The sequence below is a fragment of the Plodia interpunctella genome, chromosome 11 (assembly GCF_027563975.2).
Source record: "Plodia interpunctella isolate USDA-ARS_2022_Savannah chromosome 11, ilPloInte3.2, whole genome shotgun sequence".
NCBI classification, from domain to species: Eukaryota; Metazoa; Arthropoda; class Insecta; order Lepidoptera; family Pyralidae; genus Plodia; species Plodia interpunctella.
In genome coordinates this window covers 1,229,252-1,256,362 of record NC_071304.1, presented here as the reverse complement: position 1 = coordinate 1,256,362, position 27,111 = coordinate 1,229,252, and the positions used below count along the sequence as shown (strand labels likewise).

At 33.7% G+C, this 27,111-nt stretch overlaps 1 protein-coding gene across 5 annotated transcripts in view; it reads right to left on the bottom strand.

The window, feature by feature from the left end:
• The window catches only part of mwh (multiple wing hairs), a 130,610-nt gene that overhangs the window by 74,640 nt on the left and 28,859 nt on the right, over positions 1-27,111 (bottom strand). For 3 of the 5 annotated variants that reach the window (XM_053751274.2, XM_053751273.1, XM_053751275.1), the window contains exons 2-3: positions 21,946-22,149; positions 20,888-21,040 (exon numbers count right to left, since the gene is read on the bottom strand). In XM_053751274.2, the coding sequence (XP_053607249.1) occupies positions 20,888-21,040; positions 21,946-22,097 (305 nt within the window). In that variant the 5' untranslated portion in view covers positions 22,098-22,149. Of the gene's footprint in view, positions 1-10,607; positions 10,735-20,887; positions 21,041-21,945; positions 22,150-27,111 lie in introns of those variants that run through there. The other 2 variants (XM_053751276.1, XM_064436225.1) reach the window with 2 other exon arrangements.

The window sequence follows — 27,111 nt, the reverse complement described above, 5'->3', positions numbered from 1 at the left end:
TATCTTTTTGCTTTTTACAAGACAGGAAAGTGCTTCTGCATTCCTGTGTATAGCAAACTGAGAACTGGTTTAACTTTGAGGGGGGGGGAGGTAACGACACTGGATTAACTACAAATTATTTGTAGCAGTTAAATACAAATGGAACCATTCATTTAGTTCATCATCATCATGGGGTGCCGCCACCTTCGAATTGAAGTTTGGAGGTCAGCATACGGAAACCCTCGCGGCTTTTGTCCGCCATTTTCAAATGGTTGTATAATCTAAGTCCGATCCAATCCTTTATGTCATCAAACCACTTTCGTCGAGGGTGGCCAGGAGGTCTTTTGTCAGTGATTTTGCCTTCAAGAATCAGTCTTAGAAATTCAAATTATTTAGTTGCGATGTATTAAAACTGGAGCAGTGGACAGAGATGGATGGTAGAAGAGAGGCCTTTGTCCAGCAGTGGAAAACCACAGGCTATAAAAAAAGTTAATTATGTAGTTTTACATGCAATTAAAATTATAAAACTTTTTTATGCGGAAATAATCGCGATTTTTGGGACAATTCAAAAATTTTCTGCTTTTTTTTACACTACTTACCAAGCAAACAGGCTTGCGGCATATCTGATGGATAGTGGTCACCGCAGCCAATGGACGGCAACACTATCTCGTCTCCCATTATCTGTCTGCTTTGCGGGATTTGCTTACGAATGACAAAGTCTGTCTGTCACGTTTTCACGGCCGCTGGGTCGATTTTAATAAAATTTGGAATAAGTATAAAAGTGATGACATGGAATCAATTTATATTTAAAAAATGGTAAGCCTTTCTAGCATAATAGGGACCAACACTGTTTGAATGAGTTTCTTTCGGCATTTCTTCTCAGCAGTGGTCGTTCCGAAATGCTAATAGTTTGTAGCTTTGGTAAATATCATTGAATTTAGAATATGACGTGAAAAAGTGCATGTCATTGTGAAGGCCTAACTTCTGAATAAATAATTTGATTTGATTCAAACTTAGGGGCGGGCAACTTCGCGGGCAACTTCGCGGGCGTAGCTGAGGACAAAAGCTAGTGTAATAATATTGAACCAGTTAGGCCAGCAAACTAAAATTGTTTAGTTATGCTTTTGATAATATTTTTTTACGATGACGACACTTTTTTTATTGTCCAATATATCTATCACTAGTAGCTATCTAGTAATATAATCTAGCTCGTACGAGATCTACTTCGTAGATAAAAATCTACGATAATTTTTCAAATCGTTCGTTCTTATGCTTCAAGTAGTCCTATTTGCGGTTGACATGATGATAGAATACACTTTTTATTATAGAACAAAGGCCTGCGTCGGATTCCGACGTGAGTTTTTTGACGTTTTTCTTACAGAATGCAAATTTTCACGTCATCCCATACATATTTGTCAAAATTCCGGAGTGAGTTTAGTTCAACTCGCCGACGCACCCGCAGGTGTAGCGCTAGTGTTCGAGTGAGTTTTACAGAATGCAAATTAGCCATATCGGTACAGTTTTTTGACGTCTCTTACAAAATCTAAACACTGATAGGATAAAATTATCTGTAATCAGTCTCAATGTAGCAGCAATACGACGATGATGTTGGTCTAGCATAGAATTATAACTTAATTCTATGTACCACTTATCAATGAAGTCTAAATGTTACTGTAAAAGCCCGTATATAGGTAAATCTTAGGTTTATTTTAGAAAATCTTAGCATTTACCGGCATGGGTTGGTAAATGTAAGGATTTATAAATAATTGACGATTTTTTCGGGCTTTTGCCATTAGAATTTAGTATTTGCTAGGTTTTGCTATTGACGTTTGTTAAATGTTGGTTTTGGGAATAAAATAATGAGTAATTCTCATTAATCATTTATTTTTCAGTCAAAACCTTACATATTTTTATGTAGGTATCATAATTATTAGAGTAATTAATTAACTAAGTAATTACTCAAATCCTTACCTATTTTAAATTATTTTCATTTGGTAAGTATTTGTTATTTATAAATGTTTTTAACTTTTAAAGGTTATATATTTTAAAGGTATAACCTTTAAAATACTTCTTAAATAGTAAAAAAATAATAAGAATAATATTATTTTCTCAACATTTACCGTGCCTTTGATGTAAATCTTAAGATTTACCAAGTGAATGGTGGTAAAAGTTCGAATCGCAAAATTGTTCGGACTTTTACCATTAAGAGTTGGTAAATCTTAGGTTTTACTGGAATATCTTAGGATTTACCGTAGTTCGTGCTTTTACAGTAACATATATATAGGAAAGAAACCAAGATAGATGTGTGCAAGTTAAATTAAAGTATATAGTGATTACAATGTTTGTCATATTTTTTATTAGGTCGACTTTTTCTTCATAGTCGTATTTCTCATGGCTGAGGGTCGTGGTACGTAGTGGAGTGAAACACACACAACAACTTTCTTGGCATTATTAATGGTGGTTTGCCATTGCCTTCTCCATTTCACATACAAGTTAATAATAATCAACCAGAGTGCAGGTTTCCTCACGCTGTTTTCCTTCACCGGAAGCAAGTGGTGGTCGATGAAGACTACTATATGAGTCAGATTGGTATACAAACTCATGTGGCACGAGTAGGGTTCGAACCTGGTACCTTTTGATCCACATGCGGGCGTCTTAACCATTACACCACCACCGCTTCGGCATTAGGTCGACTACCATTGATTTACTTTATGTCCAGTCTTTTTTTTCTTTTTGTTGATATATTTATGATTTTATGGTACTGTCTGATTTTTCTTTTTTGACATTTTTATTTGTGACCATTTTAATGTGTGTTTACATAAAAATATTGCAAGGAATTATATAAAGACCTTTAATCTCTGAAATAATACTGTTCTCCTGGGAAATTGACGCGGGCGAAGCCGCGGGTAAAGGCTAGTATAATACTAAGAATGCTAGAAGAAAAAAAATATGATGTATGTCTGAATGCAAATGCAAATGTATCAAGCTATTTTTTTAATCTTAATTTTAATAATTCTATAAAAGATTTTTATGTTAAATGGATAGCACCTTCGCCTACCAACGGGACATATTTTCAGAATAATAAAAAATATAGATACAAAGAATTCACTATTTTGTATAAACACAAATGTTATTAAAATTTATTAAATTGATAAACCCAAAATAAGACTTCTTTGCATAGGGCCGTAGTGGAGCAAGTTGATCACCAGAATAAGTGAAAAGAATGGAACAAAACAAATAAGTACAGTCAACAGCACATCAAATTACCGCGCATGAACCTACACGGCGCGATAATAGCGACGAGTTTTCAATGAATTTTGGTAGGTCGATGTGCTGTTGACTGTACATATGTAAGTAGTGTGTAAATTTTCAATTTATGAGGAGGCAACGAAATTTATGGCTAGAAAATGTACTAGGGGTACATAAACGCGAAGGGATAATAAATTTATAACTAGATTTTACTAAGATAGACTGATCGGCCATCCATCACACATGCAATGCGTTTCATATTCCGGTCTGTGTAAACTTGTACGGAATGTGAAGCTGTGAGGGAAATGAGTGAACGACATTGTAAATTAGATAGAATCTTTTCAAAGTAAAACTAAATAAAAATGGCGAATTAATTAGTGTTTCGTCATAATAAATGCAAAAAATGTAATTTAACCCAACTTTCATATATATATATATATATATATATATATATATATATATATATATATATATATATATATATATATATATATATATATATATATATAAAGTTTAGTAAGTTTTTATACTGTACTAGCGACCGTGTTTTTATACAGCAGCCCGGCTTCGCCTTCCTCACGAATCACATCTATTGGTGAAAACCGCATAATAATTCGTGCAGTAGTTTTTGAGTTTGAGTCAACACAATGACAAAAAAAAGTTTAAAAAAAAGTTTATCACGAATAGACAGACAGACGTGGTAGAGGATTTTGTTTAATATATAAGGATAAGGATTACCTAAAATGAAATGATTTAGTCTGCATTATTATTTAAACCATCTCTGTCTATCGATGTCTTAAGTAAAAAAATGTTTACAAAAACATTATGAGAACGTTTAGTTTTGAAATCTAATATTTTAAAAAATGGCTACTATATTTTTGTATAAATATCACATTGAATTAGAATGGGCCCTTGTATAAATTGCGTAATAATCCCAATTAGTTTTACATTATTATTAAATATATTGGTGAAATTTTTTTATGTGCTTCAAATGAGATTTTGTTATAAATGTAAATTTATGCAATGAATTTGATGACGGTGAACTCTGAGTAAAAAGTTTGACATCCATATTAAAATGAGTGATTTATCTAATGTTATTAGTAAAATATGTATGAAACTATAAAAAGTCATAGTATGCTAATATTGTATTGATTTTTAAGCATAACGTTCTTCCGCATAAGGGTTTACGCAAACCTAACCTAACCTAAAAATTAATTATGCCGTATGCCAAAAATCAATTATGCCTTAGAACTATTATGCCAAAACATTAAGACAAAATAAATTATACTAAAAAAGGGCCCCTCTTATATATATACCTACCAGTTACTTTTTGCAATGTAGGGAGGCAATTTTGATCAATATTATGCATCGGTATTGACAAAACAAAATAGGAGCTTGCAAAAAAGTTTGACCAATAAAAACCAAAGGTTAAATAACTTGGTACCTAACAAAATTCAACACCGGTTATAGAAGACCATGTAACTATATAAGTGTTATGTTGTTCGGATTGTACGTGACTGTTTGTACGTACCGTCTTTTGTTTAGCGGGTAGCTAAAAACTTTATTTAAAAAATCGATAAGTCTCAGCCCAAATTGTGACCGGTCAACTGCACAAACTTATTGGGGTTCCGTCGACTTTTCAATTTACTAGTAGTTACTGTGGTGGCTACTAGATGGCAGTAGTGATTAAAGAATTTAAAAAGACACACTGACTTCACTCAAAGATCAGTCCTGCTCCGTTGTGATGTCGCAGCACGCTGCGGCTCCGTTTTACTACGTTGTTTCCATGGTTCGATGCGTTTTGACGGACGTCTAAACTTGATAGATAAAATTTTTACGTTGTTCTGCGTTGATCTGTCAATGAAAGTTAACGTGACGGCGAACGACGGAACTCGGGCCCGTCTCTTAAGAAAATCAAAATACATACATAGTGTACAGAGTTTAATATCAAACATTTTTCACTGGTAAAAAAAAGTTTTTCAGAATTTATATTACAAAATTTCGTTATTATAATACGTGGACAGAAACTCTTTCTCTCATCTTCACGTATTCATGATTTCATTCGCGGCTGTAGTAATATTAAACGCAAAAAATGCAGAAATAATAGAAATAATTGTATTTTGTTCAACCGTTACGGAACCATTTACATGCAAGCACGACTCGCACTTGGCCAGATTAAGTCTATCAGAAGAAGAGGAAATCTAATATCGCCATTATACATAACGCCTGTTGAAAACTGTATTATGTAATGGGACATTATGTATTAATTTATTCATACAAAATAGCCACTGAAATGTCTTATGTTGCTCAATAGAAGAAAAGTATGGTAATGTTTTGGGAATAACTTTCTTTCTTTTGTTTTCTTTCAATGGTTGGATACAGTACCACGTCTATCCCTTACGGGATAGTTAGAGCCATGAGTTGTGAAACTCGATGGCCACGTTTAGTAGTACGGCGGGCTTTTTATTAGAATGTATGTATTTATGTTCAACAATATAGTCTTAAGTTGCTAGCCTATCACTTATGAGAAGAAAGCCCTTTCCTTTGATCGACTTTTACAATTTGCCAGTCTTTCGCTCACAAATCAGTATAGACGATATATTTTTCAATTTATTACCATGTATTTGGTACTAGTAATAACAAAAACTTTCAGAAGTCATTAGATTTAAAAACATTATTTTTATTATATTGAAAACATTCTTAGGGGTAAATAAATATATATAAATAAATAAATATATTAGGATACATCATACAGATTGAGCTAGCTCCAAAGTAAGTTCGAGACTTGTGTTATGGGATACTAACTCAACTATACTGTATTTTATAACAAATACATATATAGATAAACATCTAAGACCCGGATCAATTAGAAAAAGATCATTTTCCATCATGACCCGACCGGGGATCGAACCCAGGACCTCTCGGTTCAGCGGCAAGAACTTTACCACTGCGCCACCGAAATCGTCAACCTGCGTATTGCCTTATGTCCCATCACTGGGCAAAATTTGCCCAGCATTGGGACAAAAAAGAGAGCGCCTCTCTCTCTTTCTTTCTGGCGCTCGGAGTGTCATCCTTTGTTAAACTTATTCCGTTTGTCACTTCAGCGCATTCGTTAAATTTTAGTTAAATTTTGCTTTAAAAAAATCGTAGTTGAACCAAAAAATACATACTTTTTCATGTTCGACAGCAATTCATTCCAAATTCAAAGTCTTTCTCGTAATATTCAATTCGCTTTTTAATATGACAAATATGCATGAAGGTTAGCGTGTGTAGGTACGTTTTATTAAAAGTGAAATTTATGTAACTGTGCGGTCGATTGACCACACTTATCTATGGTCAATATAAACTATATTTTTATTGCTTCAGTCACAGTATCTATAAATTAGTTTAACCGCAGATTTGGTTAAAATATAGCATGCATAGTAATCATGTATAACATCATTATAGTACGGTTGTAATGAATTGTAATTCTACGCTTTCATTTTTTTGTAATTTGTTGTAATTTTTGTTGTAATAAACAATGCATTACTCAATAATAAAATTACAAAACTTTTTACAGTGATAAATTTATTCAATCACTAGATATTGCCCGGGGCTTCGCTCCCGTGGGAATTTTGAGATAAAATATAGCCTATATAGCAATCTTCGATAACGTACCTTTCAAATGGTGAAAGATTTTTTTAAATCGGTTCGGCAGTTTCGGAGATTACCCGCCTCAAACATACAAACTACAGCTTACCTCTTTATATAATAGTATTAGAAGAATTATTTTTGTGTTTTTAATTTCCCGAATAATTAATCAATTTACAAGTTAGAAGTTACAATACTCATTGGAAATTACAAAATGTTACACAAAAAATCAATTTCACGGGACGACATCATTTGCTATCAACTTTCTGGGGCATATCATGTTGTAACTGTTAATCATTATCAAACAGAATAGGTTTATCTATTGGCTGATAGAAATTGTTGAAAATAAATATATTTTTAATATTTTTAATATATATATAAGATCTATATTTGTTAATTGACGTCCTTGGAGAAAAGGCTGCGGTGAAGTTTGTTGCGCCGCTTCTTCTTCACTTGCGCTTTAGAAGCCGGCAGTAGACTTAGTTCAAGTAATTTTTTTGACGTCAATAAGTGATGTATATCATCCTAAATTGAATAAAGAACTTTGAATTAGAATTAGCAAGACTTTTAAGTGGCTAGGTCTTATTTTAACTTCACAATTGGCAGTTACTTCATCTTTCATTAAGTGAACCTTAAATATAAATAAAATATGTGTAGGTATATGGAAGTACGACCTAAGTGGCGCAGTGGTAAAGTGCTTGCCTCTGAACCGAGAGGTCTCGGGTTCGATCCCCGGTCGGGTCATGATGGAAAATGATCTTTCTCTGACTGACCCGGGTCTTGGATGTTTATCTATATATGTATTTGTTATAAAATATAGTATCGTTGAGTTAGTATCCCATAATACAAGTCTCGAACTTACTTTGGTGCTAGCTCAATCTGTGTGATTTGTCCTAATATATTTATTTATTACATTACATTATAATAGTACCAAGAAATTTGTAATTAAAGAGGCCCGTACGACAAAACGTCAATTTCATATGTAAGGACTTAATAATATAAATAAAATGAAAGTTATAGTATATATATATATAGTATGTTTGTTATCATTTCACGCAAAACATACAAGACGGATTGTTATGAAATTTGGTACACGGTTAGCACATAGCCAGGAATAACACATAGGGTATTTTTTATCCCGAAATTCCCATAGCAGCGAGCCCTGGGGCGCGGCTAGCCATTTATAGAAACGAACAACGAAAAATCACGTTGGTCGCATGCCTTCAAATAATTATTTTAATTTTTATTCTGTTTTGTTGTTTCTGTTTATATCGGCAATAAAAATACATCAACTGTGAAAAAAAAATACTGTCTAACTATAACGGTAAATGAGACACAGCATATATACAGGAATAATAGTTTAACCTTTTAGATACGGAACCCTAAAACAAAATCCACATGCTTATTACGTAAAAGAACTAATTAAATACAGCCGTACCGTATCATAACTAAGTATTAATATGGCTTCAGAGAACATGATAAAAACCTACCGACAGCAACACGAACACAAGTGATATTCCTCATAGAGCACCGACTTTAATTGCTCCAGTTTTATTACACTTACATTTCATATTATCAGATAGACTTTTGTAAACAAATGTTTTTGGGAAAATGCGGAAACAGAGTCCTGAAGACTATCCTGACAGGACGGTATTATGCGGTCAGTATAGATGCAGTGGTCTACAGAAGGTTCACCAAGTTACACATGTGCTTGTGATAGACGAGGTAAAGGTTTTGAGGATCTCTAGATCAGCAATTTTTAGGGTTCCGTACCTTATAGTTTTTTTTTTTTAAACCGGAACCCTTATAGTTTTTTTTTCATTTCAATTTAAGTACTTATATGAATGAAGGAAGAACGATCGAGTGATATTTATTTGCTTTATTAATGGGCTTTGAACGACCTTTGAATGTCGCACGGTCGATGAGAGTGTTTTTAATAAATTGAATGATTCAGGCAGGAGGAAGGTTTAATAACAGACTGCTATTGGCCTTTTTGATAAAAAAATACATAATACATTTTTGTGTGCATTAATATTCTTATATTCTAAGTGAATAGCTAAATATAGTTAGAGTAATTCGATTCTCACACGACGACGACGCGCGGCCGCGTTCGTGGATCGCTTTAGAGCTATAGAATCGTTGCACTGATTGGATCATCTCAAAGAAAGTCATGTGATGTTGCTTTCACGCGAAAGAAATTGTTGTAAATTCTTCTCATAATTGGCATCAATGAGAATTGCAGACATTGTAACAATTTGCATTTTAATTGAAAATGTTATTTCAGTTTTCGACATCACGAACAGGCTAATAGAACCAGATTAATTTAATTGAAACGATAAATTTATGTATTTATATTTGAAACGATAAATTTATTAATTTATATATTTTGTAGTTTATTTAGTGTAATATACTTATACATCGAGATAATAATATAACTGTAAAAATATTGTTTATAAAACGAACAATATTTTTCTTATTTATAATATTTATTGTGCGCGTGAGTTTGTGTTTCTTGTGTTTTGGTATGGGCTACTTGGGGACTGCTTTTAGTAATTAAAAAGCAATAATAAATAAAATGTGTTTATTTCAAACCAACAGTCCATCATCTTTGTGTTATCATTATCTCCATATATCATATTATGTCGATTACGACATAATTTATATACATTCAATTATTTTTCCGCTATTAAGAAAAAAAAATATGTCATCGAAAAAACATTCAGCCATCTCACTTAGGTACCTATTAGAAGAAATAGGTACAGTCAACAGCACATCCTGTTAGGAAGTACTCTGTATGGCGCCGTGATGCAATGAATTTGTGTAGGTTGATGTGCTGTTGACTGTACATTAAAGCCTCTTCAATGCCTCATGCCTCAAAGGACCTGATCCCAATAGACACATCTGAAAATTCGTATCGACGTAATTATCCTATATTAAACAGTTTGAGCCAATCTATACTATTATTAAAAAGAGGTAAGCGTATGTGAGTTTGTATGTTTTAGGTGATCACCGAAACTACCGAATCGATTTCAAAAAATATTTTACATTATCCAAGATTGCTATAGGCTATATTTTATCTCAAAATTCCCCGGGCAGTATCTAGTATGTAATACAAATTAGGAATTATAAATTTAAATTAATGATATAACCAAAAAGGTAACAGAGTTTGCTACGCTCTCTCCACATACGCTTCTGTATGCGGTAATAAAATGACTAATGTCATGTCTATACGTAGAAAACTTGTTATCAAGCAATTAAGTTCGTTGTAGACTGTTTTACAAGTATTAATTTGCCGAGTAATATAAAATCGCGTCGTTAAGTAAGAAAAACTGATGTGTATTGTAAGTATTTCTACGTAACACCAAAAACATATAATTCTCATCAGAAATATGGACACCTTCGACATCATAAAAAAAACTATATGTCAAGACGTTTTTGGAAATTACTTTTCGCTTTATCTTGTCAAAAAAATTGCAAATGTCTTCTATAAATTAAAAATTCGGAGACGAATGCTTTGAAGTGCTTTGTTGATGATTAATTTTATTCTTTTCTTTAGATATTACTCTGTTACTTACAATTCACAAATTACTATTTACGTAAATTTTTCTCAGAAAATAGGTGTGATATATATTTTATTTTCAATATAAAATATATCGCTCTAGGAGAAAACTATTTGAACAAAAGGCTATTAACAAATCATCGAAACAACTTCAGATCTTACGACTTATAAGTAAATGTTAAAAAAATACCTTATATCCCGTGCAAGCAGTCCAGAACAAAACACAAAAAACACAAACTCACACGCACACTACAACGCGATCGCAACAAACGTGCGCACGCGGCGCCATCGGTGTCTACACTGAAGAGGCAGCGTGAACTTGACTGGTTCAAGTTTAAGGTGTTATTCTGGACACTGCTTCATGTTAACTTAACTTTAACTTAATATAAACTTTACGGTCTTATAAGCTATATGTCTGGACAATGCATAGTTTATAGTCTAGTTAACGACATAATCTTGGACTTTAATCCTGGTCATTTGTTATTACTTCGTAATCTTATCCCGATGTTTGTCTGTCTGTAATCAAGTCAAAACTTAAATTTAACCTACTTATGTGTGTCCTACAGAGTTGAAATTTTCTATGTCACTATATTTTCCATGACAATACCATGCAATGAATATTAAGATAAGCATGCACCCTGAATCGGCTCCCGACGACAGAACTCCTAAACAGTTTACTGCACATACATGATTTTTTCATGCGTTGAATACAAAAATATCTGAGGAAAAATATCTCTGAGGACAACAAAAGTAGTAAAACTGTTTTTTTTTTAAATCGATACCAAATTTTGATAAATACTTCTTGCGATGAAAAAGAGATTCTTAATTGAAATTAATATTTTCGTATAAGTACCATGTGAATTATATAGATTAGCAAATATATACAAACATGTTCCCAAATGTTAATTTTTTTCAAGAATGAGGATATCCTTTGATCTTAGCAAAGTTCTCACAAAACGATTGAGTCGCGATGAAACGATCATAACATCCAGAATAGGCCGCGTCTCATCGTAAACGTTGGGACAGCTTTTAGCATTGCATAAATTTTTAGTATAGTTGCTCTATGAGACACGATCGAGTATAACTACCGGAATAAGCCCGCGTCTCCCATTGATTGTGATAGCCGCTACAGTAGCATTGCATTGATCGTGTCTCGAATGCCCGCTGCATTTAGATCGTAAACTAACCGTCTTTGTATCGTATATAATTCAATATTTTGAATAAGATTTTCACAAAAAAAAAAAAACATTTTCGACGTAAAATTTTATTTCTCCTGAGACCATGAAAGAAGTCATCGGTTCATTCACCGCGTGACAAGAAATCATGTCGGTAAATAGTTGAGGAGTTCCCTCATTGAAAGCCGATCCTGGGAGCACAATCAGGTCATGGATATCTTAACAATGTATTGTCATCCGAACTAAAGTTTTATTTTAATTTTAGCTCATGCATGCATGACTTTAAGTTTGCACCCGTCCCGTCCCGTATCGTCTCCCAACAAGGGAACTCCTCAACGGTTTGCAGCACGGGCAAGGGATTTTTATCAGGCGTTAAATGCCACATGATCTCTCTGACGACAATAAAAGCTTGCGTCAAAAATTTAATTTTTGTAAAAAAACTCGTTCTAACCTAAGTACTTAGTTGGCTCCAATACTAAGTTTAGTATTGGAGCCAACTAAGTAAAATTTCCCATAGTTGGCTACTAAAATCAGTAAAAACCATTTTATTATATTTCCGATAACTTTATGCCAAAAGCCAACTAACGCGGTAAACCAACAAGTAACCAAAACACATGGAAAATTCACGCTATTAAATCCAATTTTTTACAAGCATAGCGCACCATTCTAGACGTCATTTATTCAAGGATTTAGTCATATGTACCTACTTATCAAAATCGACAGTAAAGCAGGACTATATGCTAATCTCAATCCCAACTAAAATTATAAATGCGAAAGTAAGTTTTTTTTTTTTTGGACCTCTTCACGCGTTATATTTACTCAACCAATATTCTTGAAATTTTCCATATTAAGAGTATGGAGAAGGACATACGTTTCATGTTGGAAAAAAACTACTACTGTTCAAAATTTGTGAAAATCCTGTATTTTTTATAGAAGGCGGTGAATGATAATTAAGTAAAATATGCAATAAATAACACTAGATGGCTCTGTGTGTATTTCAAATGCGCTATGGATACTTTAGTTCCGCTATTACAATCCCCATCTCGAGGGCATTTAAGCGGACGAAGCCGCGGACGATTCGTGAATAAAACAGACGATCTCAACCACTATAATATTTTACTTGACAAATATCAGCAATCAGCTAAGAATTTGCACGAATCAGCACACGCTCAACGGTCCCGAATAGTTTATCGAGCGCGCCCCGGATAGCGGAGTCTTGAGGTAAACGACGAACGGGATTTTGTTCGCTATTATAGAATTCTGTTCTAAATTTATTCTATATTCGTGATGGAATTACTTCTTTATCTGTACTAATATTATAAAGAGGCAAGCGTTTGCAAGTTTGTATGTTTGAGGCGGGTAATCTCCGTATGTAAAACTATATATGAGAACTTTCAGCACCGATTGAGTAATATTTTATTTCACTGCTTAGTTATTGAGAATATAAAGTATATATTCGCTGTATTTATTTAAATACTCTATTTATACTATTATTATAAAGAGGTAAGCGTTTGTGAGTTTGTCACTTTGTGAGATGTTTGAATCGGGTAATCTCCGAAACTGCAAAACTATAAAATTCTTTCATCATTAGAAAGGTACATTATTAAATATTGCTATAAGCTATATTTAATCTCAAAATTCCAACGGGAGCGAAGCTAAGGATGCCAAGACATTGCGAAGTTGAGAAGAAAAAGTAGGAAAGGGAGAGCTCAGATTGGAGTGAGAATCGTAGTAGAATTCGTAATGAAAATTGTCTAGTAGTATAGCATATTTTTAACTTTTTTAAAGCAAACAATGTGGACGTTTCACGAAATGACAAATAGCCTGAGTAGCTATGGGAAACAATTACTATTCTTAATAGGTTTGACGTCAGGTATGTGGGCATTCGTAAAATCACCTGTATTATTTCAGAATTAGCTTTTGTTTCGTGCTTCGCGCGCGTTTATTTCGTAAATTTAGAATATCGATTGCACTAAGAAATACAGCTCAAAATTGACTCATAGCGACTCTGTGGTCTGTCTATACCGTAAGGTATTAAAAAAAGTGATAGTTGAAGTTTTTCAACTGATTTATAATAATTGTTCGGGACACCAATTTTGTTGCAAATTTCACATTAAAATCAAAAATACTCTTAATTGTTTTGGTGAATGTAAAATCAGTTTATAGAATCTAAGCGATACCTCTCGATAATTATTCTTGGTTTTCGTCAGAAAAAAAAAAAAAAACAAATACGAATCTCACCTACCTACTTATATCGTTATGGGAGATCTTATTCAAACAATTGAATTGATGTTTGTACTTGTGGGAATGACCATACACAAATAGAGACAGACTATACTTAAAAATGATTTAAGTAATGTTCCGTTTAAATGAACCGATCTGAAGGTTGTTAGGTACTCTTTGTTTTGGAAATAATAGGATTGTTTTGATACAATAATTGAAACTTAAGATTCTGAAAAAAAAAAAAAGAACTGGTTTAACACCGTTTGGTAGTTATTACGACTAGACAAGAAAAATAACTGTATCCTTCTCATTTTCTTGTTGCTTTAGGGACTGTGACGCCGCAAAGCACAGAGTCTAAAAAAAAAACATTAAATTTTGAATATTAAATAAATAAATAATAATAAATAAATAAATATTAGGACAAATCACACAGATTGAGCTAGCCCCAAAGTAAGTTCGAGACTTGTGTTATGGGATACTAACTCAACGATACTATATTTTATAACAAATAAATATATAGATACACATCCAAGACCCGGGCCAATCAGAAATAGATCATTTTCCATCATCGGCCGGGGATTGAAACCGTGACCTCTCGGTTCAGGGGCAAGAACTTTAACCACTGCGCCACCGAGGTCGTCAAATATGTGACTGTGATTTTACGTCAGTTGATGTTAGCAACCCTCTTATGTAATGCTATTGTTGCCAATGTATTATTTAGTCTCCTCTATATAGGATGGTTAAGGTATGATCTTCCAGAGATGTGAGATGATGACAGATGAATCATTATCTTCGACCAAGGAAACTAACTATTAAAACATGACAATAAACTGATACATAGAAAAATATTTGAAAGCTATATTAACGTATACTGTATCGCCATTACGTAGTTGGGATTAAGATAGAATTAAAGTATTAAATGCTAAATTGATATTCCTTATAGTATTTCAGAAATGTTATTTATTTAGTTTTATTTTTATCGATAAAATGTTCCTTCCAGAAATTTAGAACTTTAGAAATTCACTCACAGAATTTTAGAAATTGATTTAATGAATGAATGAATGAAATGATTATTCACTCCTCGACTGCTCAACGATCTCGGTGGCGCAGTGGTAAAGTGCTTGTCTCTGAACCGAGAGGTCCCGGGTTCGATCCCCGGTCGGGTCATGATGGAAAATGATCTTTTTCTGATTGGCCCGGATCTTGGATGTTTATCTATATATATGTATTTGTTATAAAATATAGAATCGTTGAGTTAGTATCCCATAACACAAGTTTAGAATTTACTTTCGAGCTAGCTCAATATATTTATTTATTTATTTTTATACACTTGAACAATATAAATAGATGTTGTATAAATTAAATAGATTTTGTGATGTTACATGTTCCGCTAGGAGTATGGCATATAAATATTACATACCTACTTATGTTCAACTCAATCGAATAAGCGTTAATTTATAAATAACTATTTAAAAAAATACAAGAATCTAAATATTATTTACGTGTATTATTTGTTAGTCAAAATAAAATAAAAAAATTGCAAAAGTATTTTATAAACACTGATATTTGGTAATTATATTGAATCCGAAAATTATTAAATTATGTAACAACATAAAAAAAAAATAAAATGTATGATAACTTAGGACTAACAGCGCCATCTCTACTTGGAGTTAGTTATTACTACATATAGCTGAGTGAAAGGTAAAAGTACTCCAAAACATAAGCGATGCCAGTTAGTTTCACCAGGTGGCACTACTATTAGCGATTTGATAGGAAATAAAACATTGTATTGCCGGATAATACACTATCGGCAAACAGTTCAGCAAACAGTTCGTCGAACTTTGATGGATTCGGTATGTATTGTTGGTGTTTCACTGGAGTAAAAGCACTCATAAATACTTAAGCAATGTTCACGCATTCGTGTCGGCGTGTGTCTGAGTTCGACGTCAGATTCAGACAGACAGATCAGCAGGCCTACCATCAACTCTTACGGAACGATTCAAATCCAACTCAGTTCAATTTAGGAACCTAAAATGAATCGTATTCATACAAAAAATTAACTCGATGGTACGAATTTGCGATGCAGATCAGTTTAGGTTCTGAACTGTATGCAATAAGAGATGATGGAAGCCCCCAGCTACATGATTCGAAATCAGGAAAGACCAACATCTCCGGACTCACACCAGAGTCCACGACATAAAGATGATGTTTTGATTGCATTATTTGTGTGTAATAAACCAGAGATATTATATCATGATAAAATATATAAAGAAAATACATTAGGACGAATCATATAGATTGAGTTAGCCTCAAAGTAAGTTCGAGACTTGTGTTATGGGATACTAACTCAACGATACTATATTTTATAAGAAATACATATATATAGATAAACATCCAAGACCCGGGCCAATCAGAAAAAGATCCCGACCGGGGATCGAACCCGGGATCTCTTGGTTCAGTGGCAAGAACTTTACCACTGCGCCACCGAGGTCGTCAAATGATGCAGATGTCGTCTGCATGGGTACCTCACTCTCATTTCTGCATTTCTGCAGCCAAACAGCAGTGCTTGCGTTGTTGTGTTCCGGTTTGAAGGGTGTGAGAGGCGGTGTGATTACAGATTACTGTGGCAAAAGATCCCAGGACACAAAGTATTAACCATTTTCTATAAGGTGAGCCCCAGATAAAACAATATTAGTATAAAAATGTTATTTAAATAATCACAAGTTTTTATGTACTTAAAATGTCATAACTGTTAATACTACTATATAAATTACATTTAATGATTAATGCAGCTAAATTAACGATTTTTCTTTTTTTTTTTCTTTCTAATTCGTCCGCAACACGTTTCGTCAAAAGACAATTCAGGCTTCCTGTTTTATCCACCACGAAGTTATTGGGGTTCGAAATTTGCCTGAAATGCTTCGAGAAAAGGATGGCACGGCCGTGCCGCTACTTTTGCTCGACTTGTCGGGAGCACTGCCGTGCCCCCAGATTATTTAAATTGTTGTTAAACAAGTTGCAATTGTAGCTGAAATTTCAGAAAATTACAGTAACACCCGTGTTTACAGACTCTGGAGCACGGAACGAGTTAACTTTGTAATAAGAGTTCTACTCGGAAAATGTTGAAATTAGCTCGGGTTTTAACCGTTACTTTAGTTTTTCCTTGTAATTTATAAAGCGGGTACAGTCAACAGCACATCAACCTACCCAAATTCATTGAAAACTCGCCGCTATTACCGCGCCATAGAGGTTAATTCAGGGTAACTTGATGTGTTGTTCACTGTACCATCTTTTTACATGCATTTTCCAGAATAAATGGAATTTTCCAGAATATGTATTTCTTCGTACTATTAACTATACATGTATGCAAAATTTCAAGAAGATTGTCAAAACCTACAGAAAACAACGAAACTGCAAATGCTTAGCTTAGATTGACTGAGAAATGGGACGTGGCTTTAATATATACGACCTCCTTCGACTCAACCATAGATAAAATAAATATATATGACTCAACATTTCCTATTAGAAATACTAAAGTTATCTATACGTACTTATTAAAGTAACCGCGATAAAACATCTCCGGTTAAACCGCATTTCTATAATTTACTAGATAAGCTGTTCAAGACAAACAGACAGACACGGAAGTCTGCAATCCCATTTAACTGATTGAATGCAGTTAAACTTACTATCGGTGAATCGGATTTTGGAAATGCGATTTAACAGTTTGTAACATCATTTGATAATGTATTCTTACGTTCAAAATATAATTAAAGGATAAGAGAGAGGACAGGAATTCTATTTATTTTATTTATCTATAGGTCAGTATCAGGTGACACTGATTTTGACGTGACAACGTCTTAAATTAGGTTGTGGCTGGGAGTCACTTATGAAAAAGTGTAACGCCCGGTAACGTTACGATGAGTCACCGAACGAGAGAGAGGCCCGCCGAATGCCTTGCGTCTCTCTCCCACTCAACTATGATCGGTCTGCCGCGCGCGTAAAAAGACGTTGTCACGTAAAATCTTCGCCCGTAAAACCGACTTTACAGGCAACCATTTTTTTTTCTATACAAAGTATTTTATGTATTCATACGAAAGTGTAGCTACCTAACAAAACAAAATATATACAAGAATCAATATAATAAATCACGATAAACAAAACATTTAGTTTTATAATGAAAATTATTTTTGACTTCCGTATTTGTGACATCACTTGTGCTCACTGTCGATAGAAGCACTAGGTATATATTTTTTTGTTTTTGATATACGTATGGAAAAAGTATTTGATTTGACATTATGGCAATTATGAATTTGGCTTTTAAACTCCAATCTATACTACTATTATAAAGAGGTAAGCGTTTGTGAGTTTGTATGTTTGAGTCGGGTAATCTCGGTTGGTAATACCACCGACCGCGGTGGCGCAGTGGTAAAGTTACTTTGGGGCTAGCTCAATCTGTGTGATTTGTCCTCATATATTTATTTATTTACTTTGTTATTATAATAAAAATAGTTAAAGAATAAGCTAAACTATGTTTTGTCACTATCGCACTTCAAAAAGTTTAGTATGGAGAGAAAGAACCAAAGCATAATATAGCTTTAAGAGTGCGTAATAGTTTTTTATGAATAACAGTACTTACAGTAATTACATTTTCATCCATAAAACCTATTATATAAGTGTCAAAGAATGAATGAGCATTATCAACTAATCCCAACTAATATTATCAATCATTGCGATTGACAGTGCTGGATAACCGCAGAAATCGGATTTTTTTTATTAAATAGAAGCATTGCCGCCCGAAATAAAAAAAAAAGATGCAGTATGAATTGCGTCGCGACATTTATTTTATGTATTGGCTTTTACCCGCGGCTTCGTACGCGTGAATTTCAGTTCTTAAAAGAAATCGAAGTAAAATTTCAGTTATCGAAATATCTGTTCTTATAGGACGTCTCCTAGTCACAATCTACCCTCCTGCTAAATTTCATCTTCATGAGATCAGTAGTTTTCGAGATTTCGCGATACGTGAGTGAGTGTTTTTCGCTTTTATGTATATAGATGGGCGCGTTCCTATTGCTCAATCGCGCTCCGTTGCGACGACGTGCTTTGTTGTTTTGTATAGGTTTTGACATTTACATGAGTTGACGTACGTCGAAACTGCACACAATTTTAACCCCCGACGCAAAAAGAGGGGTGTTAAAGTTTAACGTGTCTCGGTGTCTGTCTGTGTATCTGCCTATCTGTCTGTGGCATCGTAGCTCCCAAACGGATGAACCGATTTTCGTTTAGTTTTTTCGTGTCATAGATAAATTTATCCCGGGTGTTCTTAGCCATGTTTCATGAAAATCGGTTCGGCCGTTCAAAAGTTGTAGCGAAATGAATATTGAAAGTTAGGGTTTTTTTTGAATTTGTTAAACAAATAATTAAATTATGAATTTATTCTGTCATGTATGCTTTCTTGGTCTTTGCCTAGAAGAGCTTAAATTGATTACCTACTTCTGATGCCATTTCTATATCATTTTCAAATTTCTGTGGTGATAAGGGATAGTAGCACCATCTAACTTTAAATCGGATGGAGTTTAATTCAGTTTTTACTACACAGTCGTTCGGAATCAACCGCTTTGGAACTGAGGTTTTAGGGAGGATAAATTTCTTTTAGATAGAAGTTTAAGTAGTTAAGTTGGTTTTGTGCTAATTTAAGTTGAAGAATATTTAATTTTTGATTGCAAATTTTAATATAGTTTCGTTGAAGAAGAATGTTATGTTTTTATTTTATTTTAAAAACTGTTACTGCTGCAATTGTTTTTTGAAAATCTCTCTTTTTTAAGTTTCCTGTTTGACAAATGCAAATAATTTTTTATTACACATTAAATATGGTACTCAGAAATTTTGTTTGTGCCAGGCACAGAAACAATATTTTTTATTTATTTTACTAATAAAAATCATTCATGCTAATAAAAATCAATCAGCTTCATGCATTATTGCAACTATTCGTAAATGTCAACTTTTCGGCAAAGATGTAATATTGTTAATATAAATGTAATATTTCTTCAGTTTGCTAAAGAAAACAAAACAAAATATTTTATTTCCTTGTTTCATTCTATCTGTCTCTATCGGCTGGAGGTCAATTTTCTTATTTATAATGCAGGGTTTACCTGAAAAAGAGAGGAACTGATTAAGGTAATTGAATATAGGAAAATATTATCTTAGCGTTTCCAAAATGATCGGAATAGAGGACATTTTTCTTTGACAGTAATTTCACGTAACCTTTAGGAAAATAGTGGTGGTAAGTGAGTTACAAACTCGTGTGGCACGAGTGCGATTCGAACTTGGCATCTTATGACCACAGGCGGGCATCACAACCATTAACTTAACTACAAGACTACAATTTCGTCGGAATAATAATTGTGACTGAGATTCATTATATATTGCCCGATATACAGTAGATATATCGGGCAGATCTAAAAGGCTACATTGCAATTGACCTGCTATGTTTACTTTATTACAGGTGTTTTAAAAATAAAGGGTAAGTAATTTGACTACTGGATCACCACCAAAAAGAAAAAATACAAAATGTAATAATAATAATAAATAAATATATTAGGACAAATCACACAGATTGAGCTAGCCCCAAAGTAAGTTCGAGACTTGTGTTATGGGATACTAACTCGACGATACTATATTTTATAACAAATACATATATAGATAAACATCCAAGACCCGGGTCAATCAGAAAAAGATCATTTTCCATCATGACCCGACCGGGGATCGAACCCGGGACCTCTCGGTTTAGTGGCAAGAACTTTACCACTGCGCCACCGAGGTTGTCACAATGTATCACAACGAGCTTTTTCGTATATCGGAATTTGTTAAGCCGTTGGTTCTGTCTGTATTTGCTATTGTTAAAGCATATAAATTCTGGTTGGTCACGGCCCATACTCCTCATCCCATGAGGAGGAAGTAGGCTAGCAGTGATGATCATCAAGTTGATAAAGACAATGTTTTTAGCATTAAGTTGGGCAATAAACTACTAATTTTATTTTTGCGCAATAAAGTTAAAATAAATAAGGACTATTACCTGATACAATCATGGGCGCATTCCCTCAGCCTGCAGTAGCTGCAGCTACATGAAGAGTAACAGGAGCCCAGCTCGGAGTCCGCCATGCTGATGGAGTCGAACCTGTGTGCCAGGCCCTCGCCTGAGCTGGGGACAGTGTGGGAGCCGCGCCACCTGGAACAGTTTGACGACATCTTTAGGAACCAACAATTAGTGGCACCAACAAACTCGTTATGATAATTTATGTTGTTTATATTTTTCTTGAATACCTTTTTGAAGATGTGGTGGTTAAATTACTTACCCATTATTATTAAAACACCTGTATTAAGTGAGCATAGCAGGTCAGTTGCAATGTAGTAGATTTGCCCGATATAGTTATTAATGAATCTCAGTCAGAATTCTTATTCTGAAGAAATGGTAGTCTTGTAGTTAAGTTAATGGTTGTGATGCCCGCCTGTGGTCGAAAGATCCCAAGTTCGATTCCAACTTGTGGCACATGAGTTTATATACCAACAATTTATTGTTATTGACGACCTCCGTGGCCTAATGGTGATCATGCCGGACGGCTACATTGGAAGTTCCGGGTTCGATCCCCGGTACGTCAAGATGGAAAATGATATTTTTCCGATTGACCTGGGTCTTGGATGTTTATCTATATAATCCTCATAAAAAACTTAGTAAACGTTTAATTAACAATAACTTTTTGTAATCCTTTTATGTCAGCCTATAGAGGCAGTTCGCCCTTACTTACTGATTTATTGAATATAAATAAATAAATATATTAGGACAAATCACACAGATTGAGCTAGGCCCAAAGTAAGTTCGAGACTTATGTTATGGGATACTAACTCAACGATACTATATTTTATAACAAACACATATATAGATAAACATCTAAGACCCGGGCCAATCAGAAAAAGATCATTTTCCATCATGACCCGGCCGGGGATCGAACCCGGGAGCTCTCGGTTCAGGGGCAAGAACTTTACCACTGCGCCACCGAAGTCGTCAAATTATTATTGAATTAAATTATTGAAAGATTGTAAATAACATAAGCATGTAACTGACAAAAACCTTACCTGGCGCTCTTAGAATCAACGTGTTCCACAACCACATTCCAAGTTCTATGTATCAAATATAAAAGAAATAGAACTCTAGAAGATTCTGCGTGTGGCGGTGGTTCCCGATTGCGCCACTTTTTGCTGTTGGCGCTGCTGAGCCCGCTACCCATTGTTCAAGTTTCAAATTACACCGCCATTTTGACTGCAGCAGTTTGAGGGTAACTGAAAAAAGAAATGTATATTTTGTTTAGCAGGTTTTACGAAATTGGCATTACAAAATATTTTTTTTTACATTTTGTTTACAAGAGTGACTGAATATATATATTTTTTTATTCTGTCATGTTTTAAACATTTCTACCCAAACCAAAAATTAACGATTTAAAAAAAAAAAAATGATATCTTTTACCGAGAATAAGGAGAAATAAAATATAGTGAAAAATTAATTCTGTATACGTTTGTCAGCAATAATGTTTCGAAAATTAGGTTAAATGAAAAGTTCTGTCAAATTATGGAGCTAACTAAATCTGTGTGATCAATATACTACTATCTCTAAAAATAAATGATTAAACGCGGTAGAGGCTTATTTATTAATGCAAATCAAAAAGGACATAATTTTAACATATAATTTTTTTGATTAGAATTTTTAACAGTTTAGCCAAAGTCAAGTAGAATAATGATATTCAGTATCCTTTATACAAAAAGTGTTAAAAGGAAATTAACATACAAATAGACAGCACACATATGTAGGGATATACATATATTTGTTTCAGATATTTCTCAAGGGACACATCACAGCCAGGAATGTAACAATGTACACACGGGTTTATTAGAGTGTATTTTTGACCACCACCATGATACAGTGCACCCAGAATCGGCTCCCGGTGAGGGAATTCCTCGACGGTTTTAACACGGTTATATAATTGTACACGTCGCTTTAGTTCGGCTAGTAAAGTATTATTCTGTGATGTGTTTTAACTAGGGAACTCCACAACTACACAGATTTTATTACGCATTGAATGAAACAAAATCTTTTTGACGACAATAAGCTTCTGTCAAAAATAAAAACTTATGTGTACAACGCTAGATATTTTGCTTAGAACACTGTTAGCAGTTTTACTTTATTAAATCGATTGTGAACAATTTTTTTTTCGGTTCCCTTTTTTTATGTATACCATTTTATGTCTTTATGGCATACTTTTACTATGGCATAATTATATTTAAGCATAACATTCTTATTATAACTAACCCAACTTAAAAGTTAATTATGCCATTTAGTGGCAAGTAGTCGCATATACACTAGTGAACTAAACTGCCCACCAACGTACAGGTTTCCTCACAAAGTTTTCCTTCAAAAAAGTGGTCAAAAAATGTTTATCCATTCCATCCCAACTAGTAACTAGACTGTCCTAATATATATTATATATTAGGACAAATCACACAAATTGAGTATTATATTTATTAATATAATACTCAATTTGTGTGATTTACACACTTATATTTATTAATATACCTATATTTGATGTATCTTTTATACTTTTACATCAACGGTATAAATCAACGGTTCATAGAAGATGGTGACAAGAACTAAATGCAAACTTGCTTATACACGACTGTGAATAAAGTCATGTGAAACAGATCGAGAGGATCGTGCCGATCATTGCACGACGGATTCTTGATTTGTAGGCAAAACCTGATGACATCCAGTAGTAAACTGGCAGTTGTTATGAATGTTTATTATTTAATTACGCAATAATTGTATATAATGACTATTAAGTCATTAAGCTACTAGCTATTAAGCTAGTAAATCGTTCCTAAAGAAAAATTGTTAGCACAATTCCATGTTTTCAAACGTTTAACGAGTACATTATGATAGAAGTGCGGTAAATTTAAAAGTTTGAAATAGGTATATAAATATAAGTACGGAAAATTACAGCCGAGACAATATTGTTAATTTTCAAAATTTGTTTAAAATTGTCATACGACGTTATATAACATATTTGCGAGGTTTTAAACTCGGAAAACTAATAAATCTTTAATTAATTGTCAAAGCAGTTACAAAAAAAATATCTATAATTAATTTTATATTAATAAAATGTTAACCACCTTTATGACATAAGTCTTTGCTAACATTTAAACAAGTATCGTTTGCTTTTAGACGGAGCATCTTGATTAACCGTATGTTCTATTTTATTTTAAAAAAATTGTACGTTTTACATTACAATAACGCACAAGTACGTAATGAGATACCTACAATACGATATTGAAATTGGCAAAATAATTGACCCTTTACGAGCAAATAAAATTTCGATTCTTATTCGAACTCCACAACATTAATGACACTATAACAACTTAATTACCACTTAGGTAATTAATACATGCAAATTATATATCATGAAATAATTGTGGACTTTTCTAAATGCTAGAAGCAAATTTTAATTATTATGCATAGACGATAACCAACGTAATCAATATAAGAACTATTTAAGTAAATGTTTCAGCAATTAAAGCTTTCCGTGGTACTAAACTTTCTAACTGGTTTGGTTTCCTAGATCTTGGATATAGCGCTTTCCTACGAAGTTATTTGTAGAGCTTATTACTAGAGCTGGCGCACATTGGACGAGTGTCAATGTATACGAGTATTACAAAACAAAATGGCTTCCCTCTGTCTGTGCATGAATGCTTAGATCTTTAAAACTTCGCAATGGATTTCGATGCGAGTGTTTTAATAAATAGTGTAATACTTGTATAATTTACTAACTTTTGCTCGCGGCTTCACCCGTGTGTAATGTGTATTTATCTGCGAAAGCGGAACAGTCACAGATACAGAATTTCACTTTGTTTTTCATAAGACAAGAATCACTAATCACTATAATGGCGTCATTAGGGGGTTGACTTATGAAAAACAAAGTAGCCTATTTTTGAACGCAGGTGTAACTACATTCATATCATATTTCATCAAAATCGGTCCAGCGGTTTAGCCGTAACATGAGCCTCAGCAAACATGGTCGAGGCGCTGTAGTAGCGCGGCAGTCCCATCGATGCCCTAAACGCGTTATTATATTGTACTCGAAGATCGCTGTATACCCCCTGCGCATAGTCAACCCACAGACTACACACCTGTAGTCTGTGGGTAGAGAATTACTATGGTCGAGAGAAAATTGATACGTGTGGTTTTATTCAGGTATGCCACGTATTCCTGAGCTAAAACCTATTCTTGAGCTTTGGAATAAAGCCTCGATAGCTGATCGGTAATAATAGCATTCCCAAAGAAGATTTTGACAGACAGACGGCGACCGTAAAAGCACATTCGAAATTACTACACTGGATTCACCTAACAAATAGAAAGTATTATGAATATTAAATATAAAATATGTTCTGTTTATATTCTTAACGCTTGATTGACCAATGAAGTGAAAAATAATACTGTCATTTCTTATGAGAATTTTTATTTAAATCACATCAATTTGTCAGTCAAGTGACGTGGTGCAGTCTACCAATGTGAATTGTCTTTGGTATATGATTTAGTAGCGGTTTCTTATTACAGTTTTATTGTAAAAAATAAATAGGCCTCTGATTTAACTGTGTCTTAGTATATATTGAAGTACTTTCTTTGATACAGTTTCTGTCACAAGAGGTTTATAATGTCTTGTGTTTTTTATGTTGTATGACTAAATAAAATTGCACCAATGGTTTTCATAACACACGAGAAAATCACGTACTGTTTCTCTTCAATATATATATATATATTTATCATAGTAGGTTCAGGCAAGCATGCGTGCGACTTTGCTATTAACGTCTCACCATCGAGTCGATTCGAACTGAGACGTAAACCAATCACATTGCAGTGTGGTTGTCGCTGCGTCACAATGGCGCACTATGATTGGTTAGCTGCGAATATCTCACTGCGAATCGACTCAATGGTGAGATGTAAATAACAAAGTCGTAAACATATATTAAATAAATATATTAGGACAAATTACACAGATTGAGCTAGCCCCAAATTAAGTTCTAGACTTGTGTTATAGGATACTAACTCAACGTTACTATATTTTATAACATATACATATATAGATAAACGTACATGACCCGGGCCAATCAGAAAAAGATCATTTTCCATCATGACCCGACCTGGGATCGAACCCGGGACCTCTTGGTTCAGAGGCAAGCATATTACCACTGCGCCACCGAGGTCGTCAATATTATAATGCCAGATTTATTTTTTTAACATATTTGTAAAGTAGATTTGAAACTATTTGTAAGCTATTTGGCACCTAAATTTTCCGAAAATCTAACGGAAACGGGAAAAATCTTATTTTTGGTACATATTTTCTGTGGAAAAATCTAAATTGACATAAGCTAAAAATAGAATAATTCGAAGACTATCCTAGTATTATAGTCAGCTATTAACAATAACTTATACATATTTCTTTTATCTATGGCTTACACATTTGGTGGCTTAGCCAGCTGTTTTAGCTCAAGCTAAACCATACAGACGGGCCGATCCGTTCAGCAAAATTTATTATCTATTGTTCAGCAAGATTTATGCGCCTCATTGTGTAGTCGGTAATTTGGCTAATGACATGGATCGTGTTTAGGTTCGAATACGAATGGAATTCCGGAATTAGGCTGCTGAACGTCCGAAACTAACGTAGATCTAAAATTTATGTAAACTTTGTGATTAATTAATACATTAATTGGATACATGTGTAATGTCGTGGGATGTGTAAAAAGATTTAAAGATTTAAATTATATGATAATGTATAATGTTTAAATAAATAAATAAATATATTAGGACAAATCACACAGATTGAGCTAGCCCCAAAGTAAGTTCGAGACTTGTGTTATGGGATACTAACTCAACGATACTATATTTTATAACAAATACATATATCGATAAACATTCAAGACCCGGGCCAATCAGAAAAAGATCATTTTCCATCATGACCCGACCGGGGATCGAACCCGGGACCTCTCGGTTCAGTGGCAAGAACCTTACCACTGCGCCACCGAGGTCGTCAAATAGAAAACATGATTTACAAAAAGGTACATAAAAATATTATAATTGTTTTTAACAGCAAAAGTAAAAGATACCGACAACGCTTTGTTTTTGGATGAATTCATATTTTTAGACACACGTAAAAGTTAAAAAGGATATATTATGAAAATACAAGTTTTATTGAATTC